We start from the raw sequence: 25581 nt of genomic DNA, 5'->3' as shown, positions 1-25581 counted from the left end.
CATGTCTCCGTACCTCATTCCTTTTATAGCTGAATGATATTGCATTACATGAATGTACCACGTTTTATTTATCCATCCATCAGGTGATGGACATTTGAGTCACTCCACTTTCCGGCAATTGTCAGTTATGTTGCCGTGAACATTCCTGAGCAGATTTTCATTTCTCTTTGGTACAGACCCAGGAATGGCATTGCTGGGTCATATGGTCACTCTCTGCCACCTTCTGAAGGGCCCTAGGTCTTTTCATACTAAATGCAAGCCTCTCTTTCTGGCCTTCTACCTTCCATGTCCATCTTTTCTTCCTCCTAGTTCCCTCCTTCTTACCCTACCCAAATCTTGGGCCCCACCCTTGGAGACCTGTTACATAGGATTATGATTGTGACCTCTCCAGCCTTCTGCTGAGCCACTTTCCTTTAATGACAGGCCTGAGAAGACAGCTGCTGCTACCCTGGATGTCTCCCCCACCCCCTTGGAGAGGAGGTGGGGGCCTCACAACCCTCTCTCTCCAGCTGTGAAGAAAGATGTGCGCCTAATTGCTGTGAAACTTTCTCCCCGAGGGTAGAAGACGGGAGCCAGACAGTGCTGAGTTCTAGAGAGGTGGGGGCTCCTTTCTCCTTCCTGGAGGTGCCAGAATTCCTCCCCAGGGGGTTGCCCCACTGCCCTCGCAGACCACCTTGCCTGGTGTCAGTTTGGTTTATACTGATACCTCCGGGGTGGGGGCTGTCCATACACCCTACATGTTAACTTCTGTTTCCTTTACCATCTGCTTTACCTGCTAATCTTTATACAGGTGCAGACAGGTCAGAACTCATTTAAGCACAAGCAGGGCCAGTGCGTGGAGCCTGAAACATGGAAAGTCATAGATGGCCACAAACGTTATTTAAGCCAGCCCCTGCGCTGCAGGTCAGACCAGTAGTCCTCAGCTCCACTAACGACATTGGAGAGCCTGGCCCATTCCATGTGTTTCCTAGTCCTGCCTCCTGGAGGATGAACAAATAAGCAGTAATGATAGGGAGAGAAGAGACATAGTCCCAAAGAACTTCAGAAAGTCAGCTGGATTATAGCACCGGCCAAGTCCTTCCCAGTGTGGCCGGCAACCACTGGCCCATATGGGACTATCAGCAGGGCCGGGCTATGCACCAGGCAACCTGTGTACTTTGGGCTTCCGTGCCAGGCCAGGCTAAGATGTGCCAGGCTCCCCCAGGCCTGGAGTCAAAGAGGTGAGATGATACAGCAACCCCACTTACTCCACGCATCAAGCTATATGTACACGATGTTCATTGTGGCATTGTTGTAATGAAGAAAAAATAAGAAAGAACAATCTAAAAGGTCTTCTACAAATAGCTGGTTCAAAGCTGTGTGGTAGAGCCTCACGATGCAGTGAGGAAGGAGAACGCCATGGCAGGCCTCCGTGTCCAAGCCCCATGGCTTGATGACCCAACCTCTTATGCCATGGCAAGCACCCTGCCCCCAATCCTGGAAGTGGCTGCTCTCTCTTGGTGGATGCAGCCTTCTAGTGGGGCCCCAGCCTGCCTGGTGGCTTATGAGTACCAGGTGCCCTATAAGTGCTTTGTGCTCCTATAGAACCTGGTGTGAAAACTGGATACTCACTAGATATTCATGGAGGTCACCTTGAGAAAAGAGCCTCTTCCCCCTTTCTTCTCTCCCATTCTTTCCCGCCCTTGCCCCCAACTTAATAAATAGTCAAGTGGTTCAGGTTGCAACCTATAATTAGTTCTGGGTGTTGAGCAGGAGACAGCTGTTTTCAGCCAAATCCCTGATCTTAAACCGAGGTGTCCCCTCAGCTCCCTCCCCAGGTGGGCAGCAAGGGCCACCTGACACTGTTGTTCCCCACCCCCCACTCCTGCTGAGCCCGGTGGTCTCCGTGAACTTAGCTGAGGCAGGAAGAGGAAAGGCTGGGTCTGCTAGGTGCCCCTGCCACTGCCACCGCCACCAAGTGGATCACTATCAACAGTTAAACACAGCCCCTTACTCCTCCTCCCAGATCTCTCCCCGTGACAATGAAAGGGAGCCAAGGCTGTAACAGCCACTGAGCAGATGGAGACCACCCCCCTCCAACCCTGAGAAGGGAGGTGGGGGAAGGGGAGAGTCGAATCCCATATACTGGGTTTCCTTGGCTATTGGAAAAATCCTACGAGACAACTGGTTCAACCCCACGCAGGCAAGGAAGCTGGGTCTCTCTCCTCCTGGGCATGGGGAGAGGCCGGCGTCTAGAAGCAGGCTGGTGAGTGATTTCTTAGGCTTTCAAGCCCTGGTGCCCCCAGAGGGTGTGCTGTAGTTACAGATAGCACTTCAGAGTGGGAGGTGTGTGGATTGTGTGGGCAGACACTTTCTTAAAGATGCTGAGACATGCGGTCATTCCGTGGGGGTGAGTAGGGGGATGTGGGGAGATACTGTAATCTTTTGGCAAATGCTCCCAGAAGAGGAAGCCAAGGACTCCTCCTTGCTGCTTCCCTTTCTACTCTTGTCTTCTTCCAGAGATCCTTCTGTCTTTCTCCTCTTTGCTTGACGCTCTGTCTCTCTGGGACAGGCTGATGATTGTCAGTAGGGGGCATTTCTAGTTTCCTAGGAAACCCACCCCCTGCCCTTCAGATGCCTGTGAGCAGAGGGAGCGGAGCAGGCTCAGGTCACCATCTGTTGCATCGTTTATTCCTTGGCATGAGAGAGATAGAAGGGAGGTGGCGGTGGGGAACAGAGGGCAGGAGCAGGAATGGGGAAGAGGGTCCTCTGTAGCACCCAGGGCAGTCCTGTGCTGCAGGTGGACTTCAGAACCCAGGACAGCTACACCGAAGCCCTCGGGATGCGGGAACAGGCAGGCTGGGAATGGAGAGGATAGCAGTTCCAGGACTAGTGCCTGACACAGCTGAGCCCCTAGGTTCTGAGACCTATCTGGGGGACAGAGAAAACAGGGTAGCCCTGAGAGAGCGTACAGAAAGCTCCGAGAAAGGGGATGGGGAGAGGATTTCAGAAAAAAGGAGATGAGAGTGTCTGCTGAGACGATACTGGATAGATGTTCCTATTAGGTTATTGTTGTTCTTTTCATGACTCAGGCTTCTACTGTAACAATGGCTTTGTCATATGTGATATCAACCAAGGATTTACAATATACTGATTCGCTAATGGGATAAATATCTCCCAGTAATAGGAATTATCTGATCAGATAGCTGTTCACCCATCCCACATATATATATATATATTTTTTAAAGGTTTTATTTATTTATTTGAGAGAGAGAGATTGAGAGAGAGAGAGAGAGAGAACAAGAGCAGGGGGAGGGAGAAGCAGACTCCAGCTGATCAGGGAGCCCAACATGGGGCTCAGTACGAGGACACTGGGATCATGACCTGAGCCAAAGGCAGAATCTTTTTTTTTTTTTTTAAGATTTTATTTATTTATTCATGGGAGATACAGAGAGAAAGAGAGGCAGAGACACAGGCAGAGGGAGAAGCAGGCTCCATGCAGGGAGCCCGATGTGGGACTCGATCCTGGGACTCTAGAGTCACGCCCTGGGCCGAAGGCAGCGCTAAACTGCTGAGCCACCTGGGCTGCCCCAAAGGCAGAATCTTAACCAACCGAGCCACCCAGGTGCCCCCCACACATATTTTTTGTATTGTCACTACAGAGGGAAGCAAGACATGGACTCTGAGCTCAAGAAGTTCAGAGTTTGATGCAGGAGACAGACATGGGAATCCCAAGGGCAGGAAGAAATGACATGTAGGGGAATACAAGGGAAACGTAGTCTACGTTTAGGGGGAGAGCAGGGTTTGGTGAAGAAGGGAATCTGCACTGGAGAGAAGTAAGCAAATCGCATTTTTGGCCAAGGCAAAGCAGGAGCAAAGGTGGCCGAAAGTACAGAAAACACTTGGCCTGTTAGGGGAGCAGCATGGGCCCCAGCGCTGGACCGGCTCCTAACGGAAGAGAGGCTGCATGGGGCAGGAGCCAGATCACAGGGACTTGAGTGCTTTCCACAGAGTGTAGATTTTGTCTCTTAGGCCGGCTCCACGACCACTTTCTCTGCCCAGACAGATAGGATAGAGGATGACCACAGGCAGGGCGTACACTAGCTCTTTGTCTCTTCTACTAGAAAGAAAACAGGGAGTGAGAATGTGGTTATTATAGTGGGAACCCAAGCCATTGAATTTATTTGTTTGTTTGTTTGTTTGTTTGTTTATTTATTTGAGAGAGGGAGAACTTGCAAGCTCAGGGTAGGGGGGGAAGGAGGGGCAGAGGAAGATAAAGAATCTCAAGCAGACTCCCCATTGAGTGCAGAGCCTGGAAGCAGGGCTCTATTTGATGATGCTGAGATTATAACCTGAGCCTATATCAAGCAAGAGTCAGATACTTAACTGACTGAGCTGCCCAGGTGCCTCCCCCAACAGCCACTGATTTATATTTATGTAAAAATCATTTTCAACTGTTACTTGTTTGTATTGGGCACGAATCAACTGAGCAATACCTTAGCTCCGAGTCCTGGGTTCCCACTAAGAGAGGCACCTGCCTGTCGGCATAAACCCTTCAGCCTAGGATGGGACACCTCTGAGCTCTTTCAGCTCCCACACACCTGGCCCTGCCCCTTTTCTTGTTTTGAGGTCCCTTTGTTTCCTCTTGTCATTCAGCTCCCCTCTCTGATTTCTAAACAGGTTGCTTCCGGATGGTTATAGAAAATAAGCCCTGCTGTTTTTTTTTTTTTTAATTTAATGCAGAATGGTGGAGTTTTATGTAGGCTCCGTTGGGCTTTTATTATCTTTCTGTTCCCTCACAATATCCTGTGGCAGTGACGTGTGAGAATGTATTCCTTAGTTGGTTTTTGTAGTACTATTCTAGTCATTTCATTATTTATTCTGAGAACTAATTCCTGGCATGTGGCCTCATGGCACTAATCTGTTAGTATATCCCTAGGCATTATTAATTCAGAAGCACAGGCAGCCTCCAAGTACCTGCAGAACTGCTTTGTCATGGCTCTGAGGCATCAAACCGAACATACTCAGTTCCAAGCTCATGCTCTCCCTGCATCCCAACACTAATAGATTCATTCACCTTTCTGTATTTTCGGTACCAATCATTAGCATCTTCCCAATCCAGTTTTCTAACCTAGAAACCTTGATGCCATTCCTTTTTCTCACTATCTACTACCAATCAATCATCCGTTTCTGGTGATTCTAACTCAGAAAATATCCTCACATCTCAGGGGTCCTTGGATACTATAAGCCATCCGCCTGTTGTACGCACACTCTCTCACACTGTGTGCAGAGGCACCTGTGCCACTTGGAATCCGGGAGAAGGTGAGTGGAGTAACAAGGAGAGGAGATGATCTCTGAGGAACCTCACCCTGGGGATTCTCTCCCAGAGCAGAAGAATGCTGTAGGGCAGACAATGGCCTGCAGCTAAGCCCACATGATGGGCAGAATGATGGGCAGGTCACAGGCCCTCTCTTAGACTTAGGTTTACCCAATATTCAAAGAAAAGTCTTGTGTGGAGTGGAGTCACTTGAGGTCATTAGGAAGAAGCACAACAAGAATAATAAAAGCAGCTTAATTGGTGTTGTTCACTTTCCTATGTTTTATCCACTTGGTTCTCCAACAACAACCATTGGAAGCAGGAATATTTATTTCCAGTTTTGAAAATTTTAAAAAGGCTTGGGACATAAGTAATTTACAAAAAGGTGGCAGAATTGAGCCTTTTACTTGGATTTTCCATTCCATAAATATTCCCCAATAGGCACCATGCCGGGCACTGGGACGCAGAATGATCGGGGCTCATGATCTCTCTCTCTATCTCCTTCACTCAAAAAAAAAAAAAAAAAAAATTCCACAGAGAGGGAAAAAAGGTTGAGCCAGTGACAAGCAAACTGCAGGGATCCCTGGGTGGCGCAGCGGTTTGGCGCCTGCCTTTGGCCCAGGGCGCGATCCTGGAGATCCGGGATCGAATCCCACGTCGGGCTCCCGGTGCATGGAGCCTGCTTCTCCCTCTGCCTGTGTCTCTGCCTCTCTCTCTCTCTCTCTCTCTGTGTGTGACTATCATTAAAAAAAAAAAAAAAAAACTGCAGCCATCAGGTCAATTCCAGCCCACTGCCTGTTTTTGTAAGTAAAGTTTTATTGGGCCATAGCTATGCCTATTCACTCCCTTACTGTCCATGATGGCTCTCTCACTGCAGTAATAAAGTTCAGTAATTGTGACAGAGACTGAATGTCTCACAAAGCCTAAAATACTTATGATCTAGACCTTTACAGAAAAGGTCTCCAATCCTTTAGTTTAAACATATATAGATTTACCAGTGTGCTAAGTGCCCCAGAGAGGCAGATGTAAGGTAGAATAGAGATGGACACCCCCAGCTCTGCTGGGGCAGGCAGTGGGGTGGGGGCGGGAGGCACAAAGAATTAGTCACAAAGCAGAAGATGCCTGAGAGGATGTCTGATGTTGCGGACTGAGTAGGAATTAATCACATGACAAGCAGGGAAGGCCTTTCTGGGGACAGAGGATGGCAGGTATAAAGTGTGGGGGTTGTAAATGGTGTGGCATGGTTAGAAGATGGCATGTCACTTAGTCAAGGGAGCATTTAGCATTTGGGTGGGGTCCCAGAGCCTTGCAGGAGCCTGATCTCCCAGAGCCTTGCTATACTCAGGAGTTTGGATCTGATCATATATACTGATTGGAGTGATATGAAAGGGTTTTCAGGGAAGCTCTGACAGGATCAGACAGGGCTTTAGAAAAATCACTGTAATAGCAACATGAAAAATGGATTAGACAGAGACCAGTTGGGAGGTTATTGCAGTTGTCCATGAGACATGATGTGTGTCAAAGGAAGAGGGAACATGGAGAAGGGAGTGGGGGCAAGAGACACCAGGAGGGCACAGTCCAATAGTCTTGGTGTTTGGTGTGAGGTGTGAGAGGAGCTGAGATTTCAGAGTGATTCCCAGGTGTCTGGCTTGGGTGACTTGGGTGGATGCCAGCAACACAGACAGGGAATAGAGATAGAGGGACAGGACCCCAGTGGAGACACAGAGAACATCAGGCAGAAGGAGAGGATCCAGCAGTGTGATCAGTGCCCCCAAGGAGCTTTGAAGGGCCAGAGAGAAGAGAAGCTCTGGAGTGGTGTTTCAGAGGAAGAAGAATGTGAGGAGGGATGGATGGAGTAGTTAAGGATTGCTGATGCCTCCAAGAGGTCTAGCAAGATAAAGACTGAGAACTCTGGAGGAGTCAGCCATCAAGAGGCCAACAGGAGGTCTGCAGAGAGAGTTCCAGAGTTTGATTGGAGGAGTGAAAAAGAACTCAGTAAGTAAAGGCAGAAGCCACATGAGAAGAGATATTGGGGAGAAAAAAATTCAGGTATATGTAGGGAAGCTGTGGGATCCAGAGAAGATTCCTTTGGTTTTGTTATGAGAGAAAGTTGAAGGTATTTCTCTGCTGAGGCCTGGAGCCAGTTGAGAAGAGTTTGGAAATTGAGGAGCATGCTAAGGGGATTGCTGATGGTCAAGGGCAGGTCTCTGCAGGAGAATGGGGCTGGGTCCAGCAGAGGCAGGAGGAGGGAGGGACACTTTTTATACAGAAAGTGGAGGCCATGAGAAGTTTATGCATTCAACCAACATTCCAGGGGCATTTCTGATTCTGGCAGCGCAGTCAGTTACTAGTGATAGAAAACGCTCCTGCAGCTAGCTTAAAAATTAAAGGGAATTTTTAATGTAAACGTATCTGCAATTTAAAAATCCACAGTTAGGACTTGCTTCAGGAAACGCTCCATCAGCAACACAAACAGTGGCATGAAGAATCATATCTTCCTACATCTTCCTTCTGCCTTCTGCAGCGTTTGATTATCCTCACATTACACGTGGAGACACTCCGCCACTCCCAGCCACCTGTGGTATCGGGTGGGGGTTGTGAAGCTGTCCGGAGAAGCCCTCTGGGCCCGGAGAGCACCCCAGGCCTCAAGGCAAAAATGCTAGTCCTGGGAAACCAGACAGTTTCCGGGTCTGGCAGTGCAGCCCCAGTCTGGTATGTTCTTCCTGGTATGTGTGCCTGGCTCTTGTGCCCCTACACTATTGTTGTTGGGTGCGCTATTGTTGGGTGCGAGGCATTTGGAAAGTTAGAAGGTTCAAGGATTTTCAGTTCTTTGTTTTACTAATAGAATCCTTTCTTCAAATATAACCTTATGCAAAACCCTGTGTAAAAAACAGGGACTCTGAAGCGGCCCTGGTGAGAGTGAAGTGGGGGTGGGGGGCTGAGCCACACCTTTTTCTCCTCCCCAAATGCCCTCCCACCTTAGAAAAGGTCCCCAGAGGCTGCAGAGCCTTCTAAAGGGTCTCTGTGCTTCCAACTATTGCCCACAGAGCAGCCAGAGTGGTCTTTGTGAACAAATTTCATCAGATACCCTACCACTTAAAACCCTGTACTAACCTCCTGACATGCTTCGAATATAAGCCCTCCATGCGTGTGCCCTTGGGTGTCTTCCCCATGTGCCCTCCAGGCTCTGGCCACACTGGTTTCTTTCAGTTCTTGCACCTACCCATCTGCTTTTTGCCACCGGGTCTTTGCACAAGCAGTTCCCCTGGCCTGGGATTTTTTTCTGACCCATCTTTACAAAATTGGTTCCTCCTTGCCATTTAGATCTTGATCAAATGTCGCCTTCTCACAGAGGAGGCCTTCCTTGACCATTCACTTCTCTTTCTCACATCAACCTATTGTGGTTTCTTTTCCTTTCTTTTTTATTAATAAGCTTTATTTTTTAGAACACTTGTAGATTCATAGCAAAATTAAGTGGGAGGTACAGAGATTTCCCATATACCCCTTACCTCCCCGCCCCCAACATACATGCAGCCTCACTCATTATCACCAGCCCCACCAGAGGGGTGCCCATGAACCAACACTGACACGTCATCATCACCCACAGTCCATGGTTGACATGAGGGCTCACTCCTAGTGGTGTCCATTCCATGGGTTTGGACAAACGGTAATGACAAGGGTCCATCACTGTAGTCTCATACAGAGTTTCACTGCCCCAAAAATTCTGTGTTCCACCTATGCATCCCCCCATCCCACCCCACTACCAACCTCTGGCAATCTCTAATCTTTTTATGGTCTTACCTTTTCCAGAATGTCACTCATCTGGCTGACTTTCACTTAGTGATGGGCATTTAAGTTTCCTCCATGCCTTTTCATGGCTTGATAGCTCATTTCTTTCTAGTGCTGAATAAAGATCCATTGTGTGGATGAACTACAGTCTATGTATCTCTTCACCCGCTGAAGGACGGAGGGCATCTTGGTCACTCCGCGTTCTGGCGATTACAGATGAGACAGCTCTAAACCCCTGTACGGGTTGGATTGTGTTTTCTTCATTGTGGTTATTGCTACCCGATTTTTGTTCAGCATTTATTTCCTGTCCTCCCCACTAGAAAGAAGTCTCCACAAGAGCAGAGAAATCTTGCCTCTAGAGCTTATGTATTCTCTAAAGCAATACCTGCTGCCAGGTCTATGAAAGGAATGAGTGGCCTGCTGACTGCCACCCACAAGTCCCAGGTGGGCTCTGCTCTCCGAGACCCGGAGCTGCCAGCTGAGCCATGTTTCAGCACTGCCAGTCTTTTCTCCCATCATCACAGATGTGTTGTGACCACTGGTGCAGCCCGCCCAGAACGGGGCTGCGGGAATGTGGGGGGCTCCCGATGATGACAGCTTGCTGGAGCCGTGGGCCTCTCCTCCATCTGCCAGGGACAGCTTGTGGTACCACCACCAGGGGCCCCCCAGTCTGGGGAAATAAAGCAAACCGAGATCCAGAGAGAAAGAAAAAATAGGAAAGCAGACTGATTCTGGGTGGATAATTATTACTACTTGCCGCTATTCCTAGTCACTTCCTGTATGTAACCACGATGCTTCTTCCTTCATCCCTTTGAGGCCAGAACCTGCTCGGTGGCAGCAACTAACACTTACTGAGATTTGCGCTGCACCCCACACTTTGCCAAGTGCTTTATATAGGAGATGTGCATTAAGTCATCCCGGAAGCCCTTTGGAATGTTATTGTGTGCATTTCTCAGATGACAAGACAGGGCTCTGAAGGTTCAGTACTTAGCCATGATCCCCACCTTATAAGTGGGCAGCAGCTTCAGACCAGACAGTCCATGCTTTCAAACTTGACCAAGGGAGGCTGTCACGTCACGCCCAGTGGTCCCCACTGCTGACCATCACTCAACAAACATACCCACCATGGGGTGGTCTCAGACATCCTGAGTCTGAATCTCCCACAAGGCTCGCACATTTAAAGTTCAACTGAAACTTGAAAGCTTCAGTTCAGGGAGGTTGCATAAGTGAATGAAGCATCCCTGTGTAAGATCATAGGGCATTTGAATTCAAAACACGTTTGGTTTTTTTAAAAAAAACCTGCAGGCCTGACTTGGCCCCTGCCTGGAGGTTTGAGGGTCCAGGGACCCGTGTGTTTAAATAGCGCCTAGAGATCCTGATGAGCATCCAGTTTCCTTTCTGTGTGGGCACATTATCATCACAGCACCTGACCAAATGGTATTTGGATTCTTTATGAAACAGTGAACTCAGTATTTCACATAGCAGAACATTTCATGTGAGGGCAACTCTGTTCTCTCTCTCTCTCTCTCTCTCTCACATTCTCTTTTCACACAGGGATTGTGGAGTGCAGGAGGGACTTCAGATATCCAAGAATTGAATTAATCCTCTTCTCCAGTTCACAGTACACCATCAGTCCACACAATATTTCTCTTTCGGGTTTATTTATTTTTGTTCATTTCCTCACTTGCCCCCCTTGCAATAGCCCTCCCTTTAATGTCCTTCGCATTCTTACAATCCACCTCTTACGTGTTTGATTTGATACAAAAGGATCTTTCAAACACATCATAGTGGTCATGTGTGCGGGTAGAGCATTTACTATCATGGATGGTGTTGTAGAATGGCTGTATTTATTAGGTTGCTCCTCCTTGCATCTCAGAGAAGCAGTTGCCTCTCTAGAACTCTCTCCCATTTGGTTCTACTTTTGCCCTCATGGAGCTAAACAGAATAATTCCACACCCTCCCCCACATTCCAAGACAGTCATCATTGCCTCTCCTCTGCAGCCCCCATATGCCTTCTTACAGGACATGGGATGTTACTCATTCCTCCCCAGGATGCTCTGTGGTTAGATGGCATTCCCCTTGAAGGGTCATGACTACTCCACCCACCCCCTGCACCTGCATCTGGATGATGTACTCCTCTACTTCTAGTGGGAGAGGAACCTGAGATATTATGTGCCTGGGCCATACAGCAAGATAGTGTAAGAAGTAAGATTTAGTTAGAAGGGTGCATTTAACTGCTTTCAATTAGACATCCCTGCTCTTGGCCTCTTCTACCTGGTTATCAGGATAGGGAAACGGTAAGCCTCGGTGATGTGGGGGTACCTTCAGGCAGGGCCTCTCCCTCCTCACTCCACGTTGGGTTCTTTGAGAACAGCACTAAAATCCCCATGCCAAGACACCGGTTGACATTCTCCTTCCTTAGATGGGTGGAAAGTTCTTCAGAAGGTACTGGAAGGATTGAAAGTGATGTGCCTATCTTCCTGAGTGGACTGGGCTCAGAGATTTGAGGGTGCCTGTATCCCCAGGTAGAATAACCTGCCCTCCTCATCCTTGGCTGTTTTATCCTTATAAGCACATTGTAGACACCAGTGCTTATATTTCTTTGTTACTGAGATAAAATTGACATACCACAAAGTTAAACAATGTTAGTGGACAATTCAGTGCATTCAGTGTGTGCAACCATCACCTTGATCAAGTATTGCTTATTACACTCCAGTGAAATCCCTTTCTCACCCCAATATTATCATCACCCCAAAAGGAAACCCCCTACTCATTAAGCCATTCTGCCTTCCTCTCTGCCTCTGGTAAGCACCAATCTATGTTCTGTCTATATGGATTTACCTGTTTTGGATCTCTGATATAAGTGAGATCCTTCTATTTGTGACTTTTGTATCTTGCTTCTCTCATAACCCTTAAGGGCTTCATATACATCATAGCATGTGTCAGCACTTCATTATCTTCTATGGCTGAATAATATTTCACAGAATGTACATACAACCATTTTGCTTATTTATTCATCTCTTGATGGACATTTAGGCTGCTTCCACCTTCTGATTGTTGTGAATAATGCTCCAATGAACATGTGTGCATGTGTACTTGTTTGATGACTGGTTTTTAATTTGGGGGGGACCTATATCTAGAGATGGAAATATAGGGTCATAAAATAATTGTATATAATTTTTAAAGGAAGCTATACATTTATTTTTTTTAAGTAGCAACTTTACTCTGTAACTTTCCTGCATATGGAGAGACAAGGAAGGTGAGTGAGGAGTAGGAGATCTAGGTTCTTTTCCTGGCTTTACCACTAATCATCTGAGTGACCTTGAGCAAACTATGTCCCCCTTCTGGGCTCTTGTTTCCTCATTTGAAAAGTAAGGGGATTGCATAAAGCTAAGTGATCTTTCAATTCTCTTTTAAGATTTTGTTGGAAAAATTGGGTTCTAGAGAGAAGAGAGAGAATTGTCAAACAGCTAAAAGTAATTATCTCTATATGCCTTCTCTACTGTGTTTTTAAATTGTGAGTTGAAAGCACCCCCAAATAATTGGGCTTTTTTCCCTTGCCTATGTGTTTTCTAGTTAATAAATAGCTTCCTATTTCCATCAAGATTCCCAGAGCAAGATATCCTTTTCTTGCCCATCACTTCCTACTATTTGGCAGCTCCTGAACAAAACATGGCAGTCATGAAGCCAAGAAGCCATTCCATCCCCACTGTCCTCCATGGGGAAATGCTGAGCTTCGCCCCATACCTCTCTCAGCACTAAGGTATCAGCTGGATAAACTGAGTCTAGTTTTTGGAGATGTCGAATCCAAGGAGAAGAGTGAGCAGACTCTTCCTGAGTCCATGTAAAGACCATCTTAAAAGGTTAGGAGAAAGAACCAAGGACCTCCTGTGATAATGTCCAGCCAGAAGATTTTCCTCCTTGGGGGATTTCTACTCCTCTAAGCTTCTTTCAGCTGATTGATTTCCTGGCCCGAGTGCAGTGCCTAGATTGGGAGGGAGATTTTCCTCCACTAATTGGTAGCCTCCACAGCCATCCAAGTCCAAAGCATGTGTTCTCCTGAGTTGCCTGCTGGTTTTCTGGGGGAAACACAAAGTTTAAAAAAAAATGTGATCCAAGTGGTTTATTTCATTCAGTCAGCTATTTATTTGCTCATTTTCATCCACCCATCACATATTTTTGAATGCTTGCTGTGTTTTCGGCAGCATATTAAATTCTAGGAATAAAAATGAGGCACCTGCCCTATGGAGCCTTCCTCTTTTAATAGGAGATATAGAACATGTAGCTTTTGGAATGAATACAAAGTGACAAGTGCTGGGGTGCCTGGGTGGCTCAGCCGGTTAAGCATCTGACTCTTGATTTCGGCTCAGGTCAGGATCTCAGGGTTGTGAGATTGAGCCTCATGTCAGGCTGCAAGTTCAGCAGGGAGTCTGCTTGAGATTCTCTCTCCCTCTCCTTCTGCCCCTCACCCTGCTCATGTACTCCCTCTCTGTGTCCAAAATAAATAAGCTTTAAAACAAAAGTGATAGGTGCTATATAATGGGAGGGTGGCATAAATGGTGTTCAGGAGTACAGACAGGGTACACATGAATCATACTTGGCAAATCCTCCTGAGAAGGCAGATTCAAAGCATGTTCTAGACAGAAACTAATCTGTACAGCAGTCACAGAGCAGGACCCAAGAAGGGGTAGGTGACCAATATTGGCTGGAACACAGAACACAGGGGGACAGTGCTGGGAGGGGAGATGCAGAGAGGGCTGCCCTGGGGAGGACATCTGAAACGCGTCAAAAGATTTGGCTCTCTGGCAGCTGTGAGCTAGTGAATCTGACTAGGGAGTGGCGTATTTGTATCTGTGCTTTAGAGAAGAGCAAGTCTGGTGATGGTGGAGAATGAGTCTGAGGGGTAAGAGTAGAAGTGGGAAGGGGCGCCCGGCTGTCTCGGTCAGTGGAACGTGCGATTCTTGATCTTGGGGTTGTGGGGTCAAGCCCTACATTGGGTGTAGAGATGACTTAAAAATAAAATCCTTTTTAAAAGAAAAAAAAAAGAATAGAAATGAGGAGAGCACTCAGGAAGCTGTTGTGGTCACTGTCGTGAAACAATGATGACCAGAACCAAGGTAGAAGCAGTGGGAAAGAAGGTAAGTGGATGGAGTCCAGAAATATACGTGAGGCTGGAGGTGGGGAAGGCTGCTGTTGGGCCCAGCTTCCAGGAAGGAAACTGCTGAAATCGGAATCTGAATCCTTTAGCTTGACCCATGTCCTGGCCCAGAGGAGGTGCTTCATCTTCCAGGTCTTAAGCGGAGTAACCTTGTCTCCCAGGAGCCAGCGCTGGAGCCGTGCTCCTTTCACCAGTAGGAAATGGATAGATGGGAGATGGTGGTGGGGTACAGGTAAGAGAATAATTCTGGAAGAACCTTCTGCTGCCATCCTCATTGACACGGCCCCATGGCGGAACAGCAGACTACACCCAGTTTGAAGACGGACCCTATGGCACTCTTAAAGCACTATACCTCACACCATCCCTGGGCCACTCTTCCTTTTTCAAGTAGAATGAAAAGTGTTTTCAAGTGTTGTATTCATTTCAGGTGTACGATATAGTGATTCAGCAATTCTATACATTACTCAGTGCTCATGGGGATAAGTGTACTCTTAATTCATTAATCGATTTCACTCACCCCACACCACCTTCCTTAGGCCATTCTGTCTCAGGAGGAGGAGAAAGGGGTTTATCTCTTAAAGACTCATTCCAGGCCCCTTGGACAGTCATTTTTAATCCTTCCCCTTGTAGGGCCTGAAATGACTTGTTATGCTTGAAGATGTGAACATTGGGCTGTCATAATATTCCTCATTCTACCAATCCTCTGGAATCCCCTTCTTCTGGGTCGTAGTCTCAGCATTGCCATTATCTCTAAAGGGACAACATCAGGGACCGCCATATCTTTGCTGCACAAAATATCTGCAGAGGGATCCCTGGATGGCGCAGCGGTTTAGTGCCTGCCTTTGGCCCAGGGTGCAATCCTGGAGACCCGGGATCGAATCCCACGTCAGGCTCCTGGTACATGGAGCCTGCTTCTCCCTCTGCCTATGTCTCTGCCCCTCTCTCTCTCTCTCTGTGACTATCATAAATAAATAATAAAAAAATTTAAAAAAAAAGATAGTTTGCAATCTTAAAAAAAAAAATATCTGCAGAAATCCATTAAAAAAGAAGTCCTCTGAGCAACCAGATTTCACCTAACTCCACCCAACACATAGGGGGTCAGAGAAGCTCTGAGATTGGTGTATTTCTTACTGCCCAGTGCATGCAGGTGTTGGACCCGTGAGACAGTGTTTGTTTTCATGATTCCTACATGTAGAGTTGCCCTTCCTTCTACAACAGTGATTCTCAACTGGGCATGGTTTTGTCCTCCAGGGGACAGTTGGCAATGTCTATAGATATTTTTGATTGGGGGCAGGAATGGGCTTTACTGGCATCCAGTGGATAGAGGCCAGGGATGCTGGTAAGCATCCTGCAATACCCGAGATCATTTCCCAAACAAAGTATTGTGGGTCCCAAATGTCAATAGTACAAGGTTAAGAAACCCTATTTCAGAACACCAGTCTGTGACCAAACCCTTGAGTTCTTCAGGCCCTGTAGGATTGCTAGAAGAAACCACAAATTCAAGAAAAACTCACGGCATTATATTTCTTTCCACAGCTGAGCTCTGTCCAGGAGGCCCAGTTGGAGCAGCTGGAGGCAGCAAGACCCCGCAGGCCGGGGAGCGGGGAACGGGGCCCAGTGCTGAGGATGGCCAGGCAGCCGCCGCCGCCCTCGGTCCATGCAGCCATCCTGCTCTGCCTCCTCAGCCTCAGTGGGGCCATCGAGATTCCCATGGATCGTGAGTCCTGCTCCATCTCCTTCTTTGATTCTCCTGATTTGGGGCAGAGGAGCTGGAGGGAAGGGATGGTCAGGGGGAAGTTAAGACCAGCTTTCGAAGAGGTGGAGAGAGGAGAAGCAGTGGATTCTGGATGCAGAGCTGGGTTTCCCTCCAAAGAATTGACGCAAGCAGGCTTGTGTTTGGGAATGTGAGTCTAATTGTGTAGCACGATCTCTGAGGACTCTGGCCGAGCCTATACTTGGGCTGCCGGGAGCCTGCTGAGCAGAGTTTTCAGGTCTGTGTGTCACTCAGGAGTTCTTGTCTCCACTCTACTCCCACGGCCTTCTGTGGTCTTGACCTGTCCATCAAAGTGGAGCTTCCAAGGACCAAGTGTAGTGGACAGTTATTTGCCTTTCTAATATCCGAGCTGGACCCTTAGGCCGTCCTGGCTGGACTGACTGACTAATCAGGGCAGATGGCCTAGGGAGGGTTGGGAAAGGAATTATTTCGCAGAAGACTGGGGCTAAATGAAACATTAAAATAGAGCTCTGTTATAATGCTGCCGTGGGAAAACCGGAAGGCGCTGCTTCCTTCTGTCTCTTTTCACCTCTCCCATGGCAAAGTTGGAAAGTAAAATCCATGGCATTCTGTTTCCCAAGGTGGCGGCATTATTTGGCTGTCAGAATCGTCAAGTAAGGGGCTTAGGGTGCTGATCCTACAGCCACGTCTCTAGCAGCCATATCCATTGTTACATTCATAAGTGGCCCATTGACTGGCAGCTATGCTCCCTGGCCCCGCATTTAGATGTGTTCCACCTGTGCCACAATTATGGCACTTCCATCAGAATGTCTTGGCATTCCAGTGCTCTGATGTGGGCATACCACCTTGTCCCCTGTTTTCTGCTTCCAGAAATAGATGGGACCAACATGATGCCAACCCTGACTTGGGCTCTGTCCAGGTGACAGATGTCTGGGGAGGGTTGGGAGAGTGATACAGCCTCCAAGGAGTGCCCACTGAGCTCTCCAAAGCCAGGCCCTGGGGCCTGGAGTTAGCACAGCTTGGAGAAGAGTTGCACGTACTTCAGTACCCTCCCACCCAATCCTACCAATAATAGCTGCCCAGAGGAGTGGGCACTTCTGGGTAAGAGAAGACCAGCAGAAACTATAAATTGGACCCAGAAGTAAAATGGGCAAGGCCCCTGCTGCCCTCCTAATAACCCCAAGTGTGTGTGTGTGTGTGTGTGTGTGTGTGTGTGTGTGCATGCGCTCATGCGCATGTGTGTATGTATTCGGGGTGGGGGGTGTCATGGAAGGAACTGTTCCCATGGAGACCATCTGTACTGCTAACTCAAGGTAGAGAGAAGGCCACGTCCCTGGAGAGGAGAGGGGCGCAGAGGAGATTGAGTTATCAAGGAAGTGGTGAAGGCTCATTTCTGCTGCTTCTCCTCACTCATTCACCTGCCACTTTGATCCCTGGGGCTAGTGGGTGAGGGGTTCCTCCAAGATGAACTTATAAACAGATGGCTTTGACATCTATATTGGGAATCTGAATTTCTAGAGCTCTACTGGAGCCGTGGGCAGGTGACCCAGCAGTGGATGTCTCCAAAGTACCATGTGTGGGGCAGAGAGCTGCAAGTGCCCTGACCTCCCCACATCCATCTCTCTGTCTCCTCAGTGTCCATGAGGAGGGTCCCCACTTCTGGAATTGTATTCAAGGAAGCACAGATCTTCCTTGCTCTGAGTCACACGGCGAATGGGTGCTAGATTCATGAATAGAGCCCAGGTCTCTTGCCCTCCCATGAGGTTGGCATTCAGCACAACTCACCCCTACCTCTGGTAATCCCACCTTCTTTCAGTTCTTGGATCTCACCAGAGTAGTAGCTTCCATGCACCCTGCTGAGAGCTAAGTGCTTTCTAAGACCCTTCTCGGATTCTCACAGCTCATCCTTTGGGGATAGGTTAGAAAACTAAGGAGCCGTTGTCTCCAGCTCATACATAGCAGGGCCAGCACCTCTCTGAATGAGGATGTGAATCCTTTTGTAACACCATGCCTGGTACCCCAGCTGTGTCACAGCAGGAAACTCACAATACCTTCCGGGAGCAAGTGTGCCTCCTGCACACTGGACCTCCCAGTGGCTGTAGGCACAGCGGCTATGGTGACATCTCCAGAATGAGTCTACTAAAGCTGAATGCAAGGTGAGAAAAGGCCAGCCAGCCCTTCAGAGGGGACCCAGTTGCCCCAGGAAGAGCTCCTGTTTAGCCAGGTTTTCCTCTCCTGCTGGGCCAAGCATGACAGACACCCCAGCCCAAGATACCTGAGCCCAATCCTTCCCTCTTATCCTGGGCTGAGGCCCAGTGGGATGGGCTGGGGAAAGATCACACATTCTTTTTCCTCCTCCCCCCGCCAGAGTATGTATTGATATACAACATATGTAAGTTTAAGATACACAACTTGATGATTTGCTACGTGTATGTATTATGAAATGATTGCCCCGTGGGTTAGTTTATACATCCATCTCCTCACCTTATTACCTTTTGTGTGCATGTGTAGTGATAACTTTGAAGAGCTACTCTCGAAACAACTCCCAGGTACATAATACGTACACTCGGCCCCTGGAACATATCCATCTTATAGCTGGAGATTTGTACCCCTTGACCAGCATCTCTCCACTTCTCCCACCCTTGGCTCCTGACAACTACCATTCTACTCTGTTTCTTTGAATTTGACTTTTTTTTAGATTCTACATATACTGAACAAATGTCAGATCTTTCTCTGACTTAAGGTCCTCAAGGCCTATCCATGTTGTCACAAAAGGCAAGGGAGATACCTGCAGCCTCTGATTACTGTGGCATCATTCACAATAGCCCAGATGTGGGGCAAGTGAAGATCAGGGCTCCGAACTTTCTCTGTGTGTTGCCTGGGAGTGGCTGAGGGGGCTCAAACAGGAGGTGGCCCTGTCAGGTATGCCCTTCCGCTCGCTTGCCCCTTTGGGGGGCAGTATCTGTACCGTGAGGACCCGACATTGCTTCTACTCTGGGGCATTTGGGCCCAGCAGGCTTCCTGGAACAGCCCCGGGCTGCGACACAATCCCTCATTGAAGCACCGGCCTCCAGCCCCTGCTGCTCTGCCAACAGAGTCACACGCACCCACCTCCCCCCTCACCAGCCCCAAGGAGAACAGCGTGACCTTTGAAGAAAGCAAAGGGTCGCCTCATCAACAAGAGGGGGTTTGCCAAAAAGTGAGTCTGCTGGCAGCTCACCCCTCCGTTCTCCCCACATCAAGGGACTTGGCATATTTCTCCTAGGAACTCACAGAGGATACAATGAGGTGGGAGAAACATTTTCTCCTTACTGTCATCCCAAATAGTGCTGCAAGATGACCTCAGCACATATCACACACGCGCACACGTGCACGTGCACACACACACGCGCGCATTGACACACACTGCATCCTCCAGGAATTGATGCCAGGGCATGTAGATACCAGCCAGGGAAGGAGAAGAAGTGCAAGGATAAAGAAACCTTGCAGGCCAGCAGGCTTCTGCTTTACCCCCTGCAGAGCTTGTTGGGAGATTTCCCCTTCCCCTCGTAAGCCAAAGGAGCAAAAACTCATTTTCCACTTGACAGTTACCAATAAGTTTTGTAGATGGAGAGAAGGGCAGGTGGCATGACATGGGGTCTGGGGGGTGAGGATCACAGGACTATGTACGTTGTCCTTATCCCCAGGCAGCCGGTCCTCCCTGTCCTCTCCCTGTGCTGGCTTGTCTTCTGGGTTGGTTCTGTCTCTGTAATAAATTCCTTGGTGGCATATGGTGGTTGCAGATGTCATTACCTCTCAAGAGGCCCCGGGCCTGGGGACAGCATCCAGCCTCTGACTTTTGTCAGAATATCAAGGAGAAGAGAGCGCTGGGGCCCCACCTGACCAACCCACGTCTCTGGCCAAGGATGGATTTGCAAAAAGAGCTTTGGATCAGACTACAGGAGAGCTGGTTTCTCATTCCAGTTCTGCAGCAAATTTCCTATGTGACCTTAACCGAGTGGCTTCCCTTCTAAGAATCTGAGATTCCCTGGATAATGCCTAGGGCTTTTTCCATTGAGCCAGCCCTTGATTTTATAAAAGAGAGGCTTGAAGGCCATGTGGGCCAAGCAGAGCCTCTGCCAGGGCAAGGACAGAGCCCTCCACTGTGTGTGGAGACCGAAGAGACATCAACTGTGTCTTGAGATGAAGAAACTGCTGGCCTGGTGGTCAAAAGGAGTAGATCCAGTGTCCACCCTACTTACCTGAAAATGGCCCCTTCTCCCCACCTGTCCTACATGCCTCACCATACTGGCTTTCCAGAATTGCCTTTCTAGGGCCCCTGGTAGGAAACTCTTATATGGATGAAGATGCCATCATGGGGAGCTCCAGGGAGCATGTGTTAAAAAACCACAGGTTTCTGCTTTTCCCCAGGACTCGTCATTTCTTTCTATTTCCTGCCATGGCTGTACCCAGGCAAATGGTAAAGCAGATAAAATTTCACTTCAATGCCCCAGCAGGCCACACAACCCTGGCCCATGTGAAAGAATTATTCTGAACCCTTTCATGGATCTTTCTCAAGACTTTCGCTTACTGACAGTGTGTATAGCAGGGCACTCCTTCCTGCCCCAGTCAGGCTTTCCTCTTTAATGTCTGTCTTCTCTCTCGTGACTCTTGTGGCACTTGGGTCCTGCCTTCACTCTGCCTTCTCCACGGTGTCCCCTCTCTGGGCCCCTAAACCCCTCTTCTTGCTGTGGCTGGGTCAGAAAGTGTCGAGGTCACCTTGGCTCACCAGCAGCCTCGGCTTCCCCAGAAAGCAGCCACTCCGAACAAATCAGCCCGCAACACCAACACTTATCTGACATCTGCACTTGGTGTGAAATAAGATGGGCGTATTACCTCATTCTAGAATCATAAAGAAAAGGCCTCTTACAAAGTGGCAGAAACACATGTTCTCTTTTCTGCAAATTTTAACCAGGACCTTCTCCCCCAGGAAGTATATCACCGTTGAAAGTGTTGCTGTTTGAAGCGTGGTACCCAGTTCACCAGGATCAACACCACTTGGCTGCTTGTCGAAATGTAGGATCTGCTCAGTCAGAACGTGCATTTTAACCAGACCCAGCTTCCCTCCCCTCCCCTCCTCCGCCAGCTGATTTATATTCTTGTCAGAGTTTGAGAAGCCCGACCTCAAACATGCACATACCTGTACACAGGCATGAGCACGTCTCAGACGAGGGCTAGGGAAGATTTGGGCTACCTACCTCTTTATCCCTTCCGTAAAAAGCACAGAAAAGAGTGGTGGACTCCGCTTCATCCCTGTAGTTGTTCGGAAGAAGGATTTCCATAGGGCAATGTACTTCTGCCATGAGCAGGGCGACAGTGATTCATCGATCTCTAGAATTATCTGATGGATAGGCAGGAAGGTGCTTGCATGTGTGACAGAGAAGAAGGTACAGAGGGAGGAATGAAGCCTGTGGACCATGCTGGGCCCTTGAGGCTTTGCCCTGGAGCCCTGTTCAGATCAGCTGCTGCCCAGACTTCTCAGCCCCACACGCCGTGGGCCAGGAAGCCAGCTTTCCTCAATGGCATCTAGACAGGATAGGCAGTGTCTTCAGAGCCCGGCCTCTTTTAAGCAGCTCTGTCACTTGCAATATTTGGACTTCATGGTGACAACATTTGGTCAGAGGCTGTATGGTTTGCGCTCCCTGTGGAGGTGCTCTCCACACAGGGCTCCCTGGGCCTGTCCACGCCTCCGTGTGTCTGTCCCACCGAGCTCTACAGCCGGGAGCAGAGAGCTCAGGCGCTGCGCCCGGCCCAGGCCGACCTCGGTGCTCCCTGCAGGCTGGGGCTGGAGCAACCCGCGGCAGGTGGTCACATGCGATAACCTATAACCGATGTCTTCTTCTCTCCCCTCACAATGCTAACCCATCGGAACTAACAGCAAGCATTCAGAATGAGCGTAAGTCCCCTCTGCCCAGCACCTCTCTGCTCTTGAGCCTCTGGGAGGTAGGAAGCCTGCAAGAAGCAGGGGAGAAGGCCAAGTGAGGAGTTAACGGCGGGCGGGCGGGCTGGCTGGGGGGGGGGGGGGGGGCGTGTTTCTCCATCACTCCACCCTGCCTGCTGGGGCTTTTTGACACCAGAGTCCCTGTGGTGCAGCCCCTGCCACACAGGAAGGGAAGGGGCTCACCCAAGGCATCCCATTGCTGGAAAAGGCAGAGGGGTAGGTGGTACAAAGAGCCGCTGCTCTCTATCCCCTGCTGGCTGGCATAGGAGCGCCATGAGGAGCACTGGGGCTGGACACCAGGAGTGAGAGGAGCGGAGCTAGCAGACAAGTCCTCTGAGCTCCAGCCTCACCACAGTCTGGCCATGAACCATCATGGCCACTGTGCTCTGGAAAGCTAGCTGCTTTATGTTCCTTTATTCATTCAGCAAATATATGTCAAGAAGTCTCATGCAGAAAGCATTGTACTGAGTGTTGAGATATAAGAATGGGTAAAACAGAAGTGTCTCATAGGAATGCTGTGAGGTCTTAAAGGGATTTTTCTTATGCTCAGTCCTTGGCGTGACCCCCCTTTCCTGCGGTCCTGTTTAAAGAGCTGGGTCCCTGGAATGGGGCACTGCCCACCCCCTGCTTGCCTGCTTGTCATGTGGCTCCCGAAGCTCTTATTTTCAGCCATTCCCCAAGCCAGGACCCCGGACAGGTCCCCAAAGCCCTGACCACCCCCTGTCTGTGCTCTTGCAGTATCCCAGCCCCCAACCATCACCAAGCAGTCAGTGAAGGACCACATCGTGGATCCCCGTGATAACATCCTGATTGAGTGTGAAGCAAAGGGGAACCCTGCCCCCAGGTGAGTGCACTGGCAGGTCAATCCAAGCCCACCCCCCACACACACACACAAAGAGGAATTGAAACCACACTCTTGCCTTGGCCCTGATGATGATTGAAGAAGCTGAAAAATTCAGAGCAGAGATGACAGGACCCCATGCAGGGTGTTTGTCAGGAGAAACCAGGGAGGGCAGGACCTCGAGTGTATGGCAGCCTTCTTCCACCACATCCCCTGCCCGGTTTGCAGGAGCCCGAGCACAAACAGGGCCTCTCTCACCCAAAGTGGAAGAAGCAGGGCCACCCGGAGAGGAAGCAGAGGCCTTCTGAAGTTTGGTCTTCCCATCATCTCTCTGCAGGGACAATGATTCTATGACCCTGAGCAGCCACTACTGTCCTTGTCACCTTTTAAGCTTATATCCTGGGTGGCTGCAGATGCACATGCCCACCCCCAGAAGCATAGGGAGAGTCTAGTGTCTTCACCTCTGGGATCAGTTTTATGAAGGCTACGGGTCCCTTCAAAGCTGCCCCTCCTGGGCTATAATGTGTGGCCCTGCTTTAGACTCTGCACCAACTGAGCAGGGCACAGATGCCCAGGGCCATTACTGGGCTTTGGTTTTAGAGTCGGTTATCAAACAAGGAGACAAGAGAAGCAGAGTTAGCTACCTAATGTGCTTGGCTCGGGTCAAATATGAATTCAGGTTTGCATTCGTAATCGGAGGTTGGGATGTCCTGGGGTGGAAGCATCTGCTGACTCTGGATTTAAAAAAAAATCAAAGTCCCTGCCCACTCTTGCAAAGAACATAATCCCCGAGTGGCGACCTGGGTATCTATCGCTGACAGCCTTACCCAGCCTTGGCTGGTTCGAAGCACTAATGTCAGGAACCTGTCCCCAGAGATTCACTTGGCTGTTACCTGGGACTCTGCATTTTATCAGGCTTCCCAGCCCGTTCTGCCACTTAGCCAAGGTGGGGACGCACTAGTGTGGAGGTGTGATTACGGGACCAGGTCAGGGACCAGGGCCCTGAGGTTCTCCCTGGAGCCCAGCACCCGTTTCCTCTTCATTGCCCCTGCTGCTCTCTCCACCCCCTCTGTCCACAGCTTCCACTGGACTCGAAACAGCAGGTTCTTCAACATCGCCAAGGACCCCCGGGTGTCAATGAGGAGAAAGTCTGGGACCCTGGTGATCGACTTCCGTAGTGGTGGGCGGCCCGAAGAATATGAAGGGGAATACCAGTGCTTCGCCCGCAACAAATTTGGCACGGCCCTGTCCAATAGGATCCGCCTGCAGGTGTCCAGTGAGTAGCATGGGGTGGGACTGGTATGCCTTGCTCTCGAGTGAATGGTGGGGTGGGGAGCATAAAGGATCATTCTAGAAGGGCCACCCTTGGCCAATTGGTGCCTTGGCACCCTGCATGTCCTACTTGCTGTTCTACCTCTGAGCAGGAGCACACCTCTCACTACTCAGAAAGATTCCTTAGAAAGGAGGCTTCCAAAGCAGAGTCTCAACCTCACCAGCACTCTGGACACGAGAGGAGAAGACAGAGAGGAGCTTTTAGAGAGAGCTTCTATGACAGAATGCCTCTCCTCTCTTGCTGCACCTCGCCTAGGCCCTCTCTTCTCCCTCGTTCTCCCATTTGCCCTTCTGCTTCCTCCTTATATGCCTGCCTTGAACCATGCTCCTTACCCTGGCCCCAGCCATCACCTTCATTTCATGCTCCTCTGTCTGATTCTCCCCAGAGTCTCCCCTGTGGCCCAAGGAGAACCTAGACCCAGTCGTGGTTCAAGAAGGTGCTCCTTTGACACTCCAGTGCAACCCTCCACCCGGACTTCCATCCCCGGTCATCTTCTGGATGAGCAGCTGTAAGTCTTGGGGGCCTGGTGTTTGGTTTCTACTTTCATCGTAGGGAGTCGGTTGGGTGTGTTAAATAGGAGGGGTTTGCCCAAGGTTGGAAGACCTTGACACATGAGAAGCAGGTGTAAGGGGCCACGTGGCTGAGAACACATCAAGGCTGCTCGGGCTCCTTTCCCAACCCAGTGATCAAAAGCAAGTTGCTTAACATCTCCGGGGGCCTCAGTTTGCTCTTATAACAGAACCAGATGCTCAGTAAGTGCTCAGTAATATTTGTGATGATGAAGAGGAAGAGCAAGAGAAAAGGAAAGGAGGAGGAAGAGGAGAAACTGTTTGTCAACAGGCCAATTAAAGGCGGGTTGACAGCAATTGCACTGCTGGGGATTTACCCCAAAGATACAGATGCAATGAAACACCGGGACACCTGCACCCCGATGTTTCTAGCAGCAATGTCCACAATAGCCAAACTGCGGAAGGAGCCTTGGTGTCCATTGAAAGATGAATGGATAAAGAAGATGTGGTCTATGTATACAATGGAATATTCCTCAGCCATTAGAAACAACAAATACCCACCATTTGCTTCAACGTGGATGGACCTGGAGGGTATTATGCTGAGTGAAGTAAGTCAATCAGAGAAGGACAAACATTATATGGTCTCATTCATTTGGGGAATATAAATAATAATGAAAGAGAATAAAGGGGAAAGGAGAAAAAATAAATGGGAAATATCAGAAAGGGAGACAGAACATGGAAGACTCCTAACTCTGGGAAACGAACTAGGGGTGGTGGAAGGGGAGGAGGGCGGGGGGTGGGGGTGACTGGCTGACGGGCACTGAGGGGGGCACTTGATGGGATGAGCACTGGGTGTTATTCTGTATGTTGGCAAATTGAACACCAATAAAAAATAAATTTATTATTAAAAAAAAAAAAGGCGGGTTGACACCAAGCCTCC

The 25581-nt window shown here is 49.2% G+C and overlaps 1 protein-coding gene across 20 annotated transcripts in view; it reads left to right on the top strand.

Moving 5' to 3' along the window:
* NFASC (neurofascin) overlaps nt 1–25581 on the top strand; it is a 181436-nt gene that overhangs the window by 91590 nt on the left and 64265 nt on the right. For 13 of the 20 annotated variants that reach the window (XM_072814740.1, XM_072814734.1, XM_072814733.1 and 10 more), the window contains exons 3-7: nt 15780–15960; nt 21896–21913; nt 22697–22802; nt 23879–24075; nt 24518–24640. In XM_072814740.1, coding sequence (XP_072670841.1) covers nt 15870–15960; nt 21896–21913; nt 22697–22802; nt 23879–24075; nt 24518–24640 — 535 coding nt within the window. In that variant the 5' untranslated portion in view covers nt 15780–15869. The remainder of the gene's footprint in view (nt 1–15779; nt 15961–21895; nt 21914–22696; nt 22803–23878; nt 24076–24517; nt 24641–25581) is intronic. The other 7 variants (XM_072814748.1, XM_072814736.1, XM_072814750.1 and 4 more) reach the window with 1 other exon arrangement.

The sequence above is a fragment of the Canis lupus genome, chromosome 38, assembly GCF_048164855.1.
Source record: "Canis lupus baileyi chromosome 38, mCanLup2.hap1, whole genome shotgun sequence".
Classification (NCBI taxonomy): Eukaryota; Metazoa; Chordata; class Mammalia; order Carnivora; family Canidae; genus Canis; species Canis lupus.
Note: the sequence above shows the minus strand (reverse complement) of the source record. Positions and strands in the feature narration are given on the sequence as shown.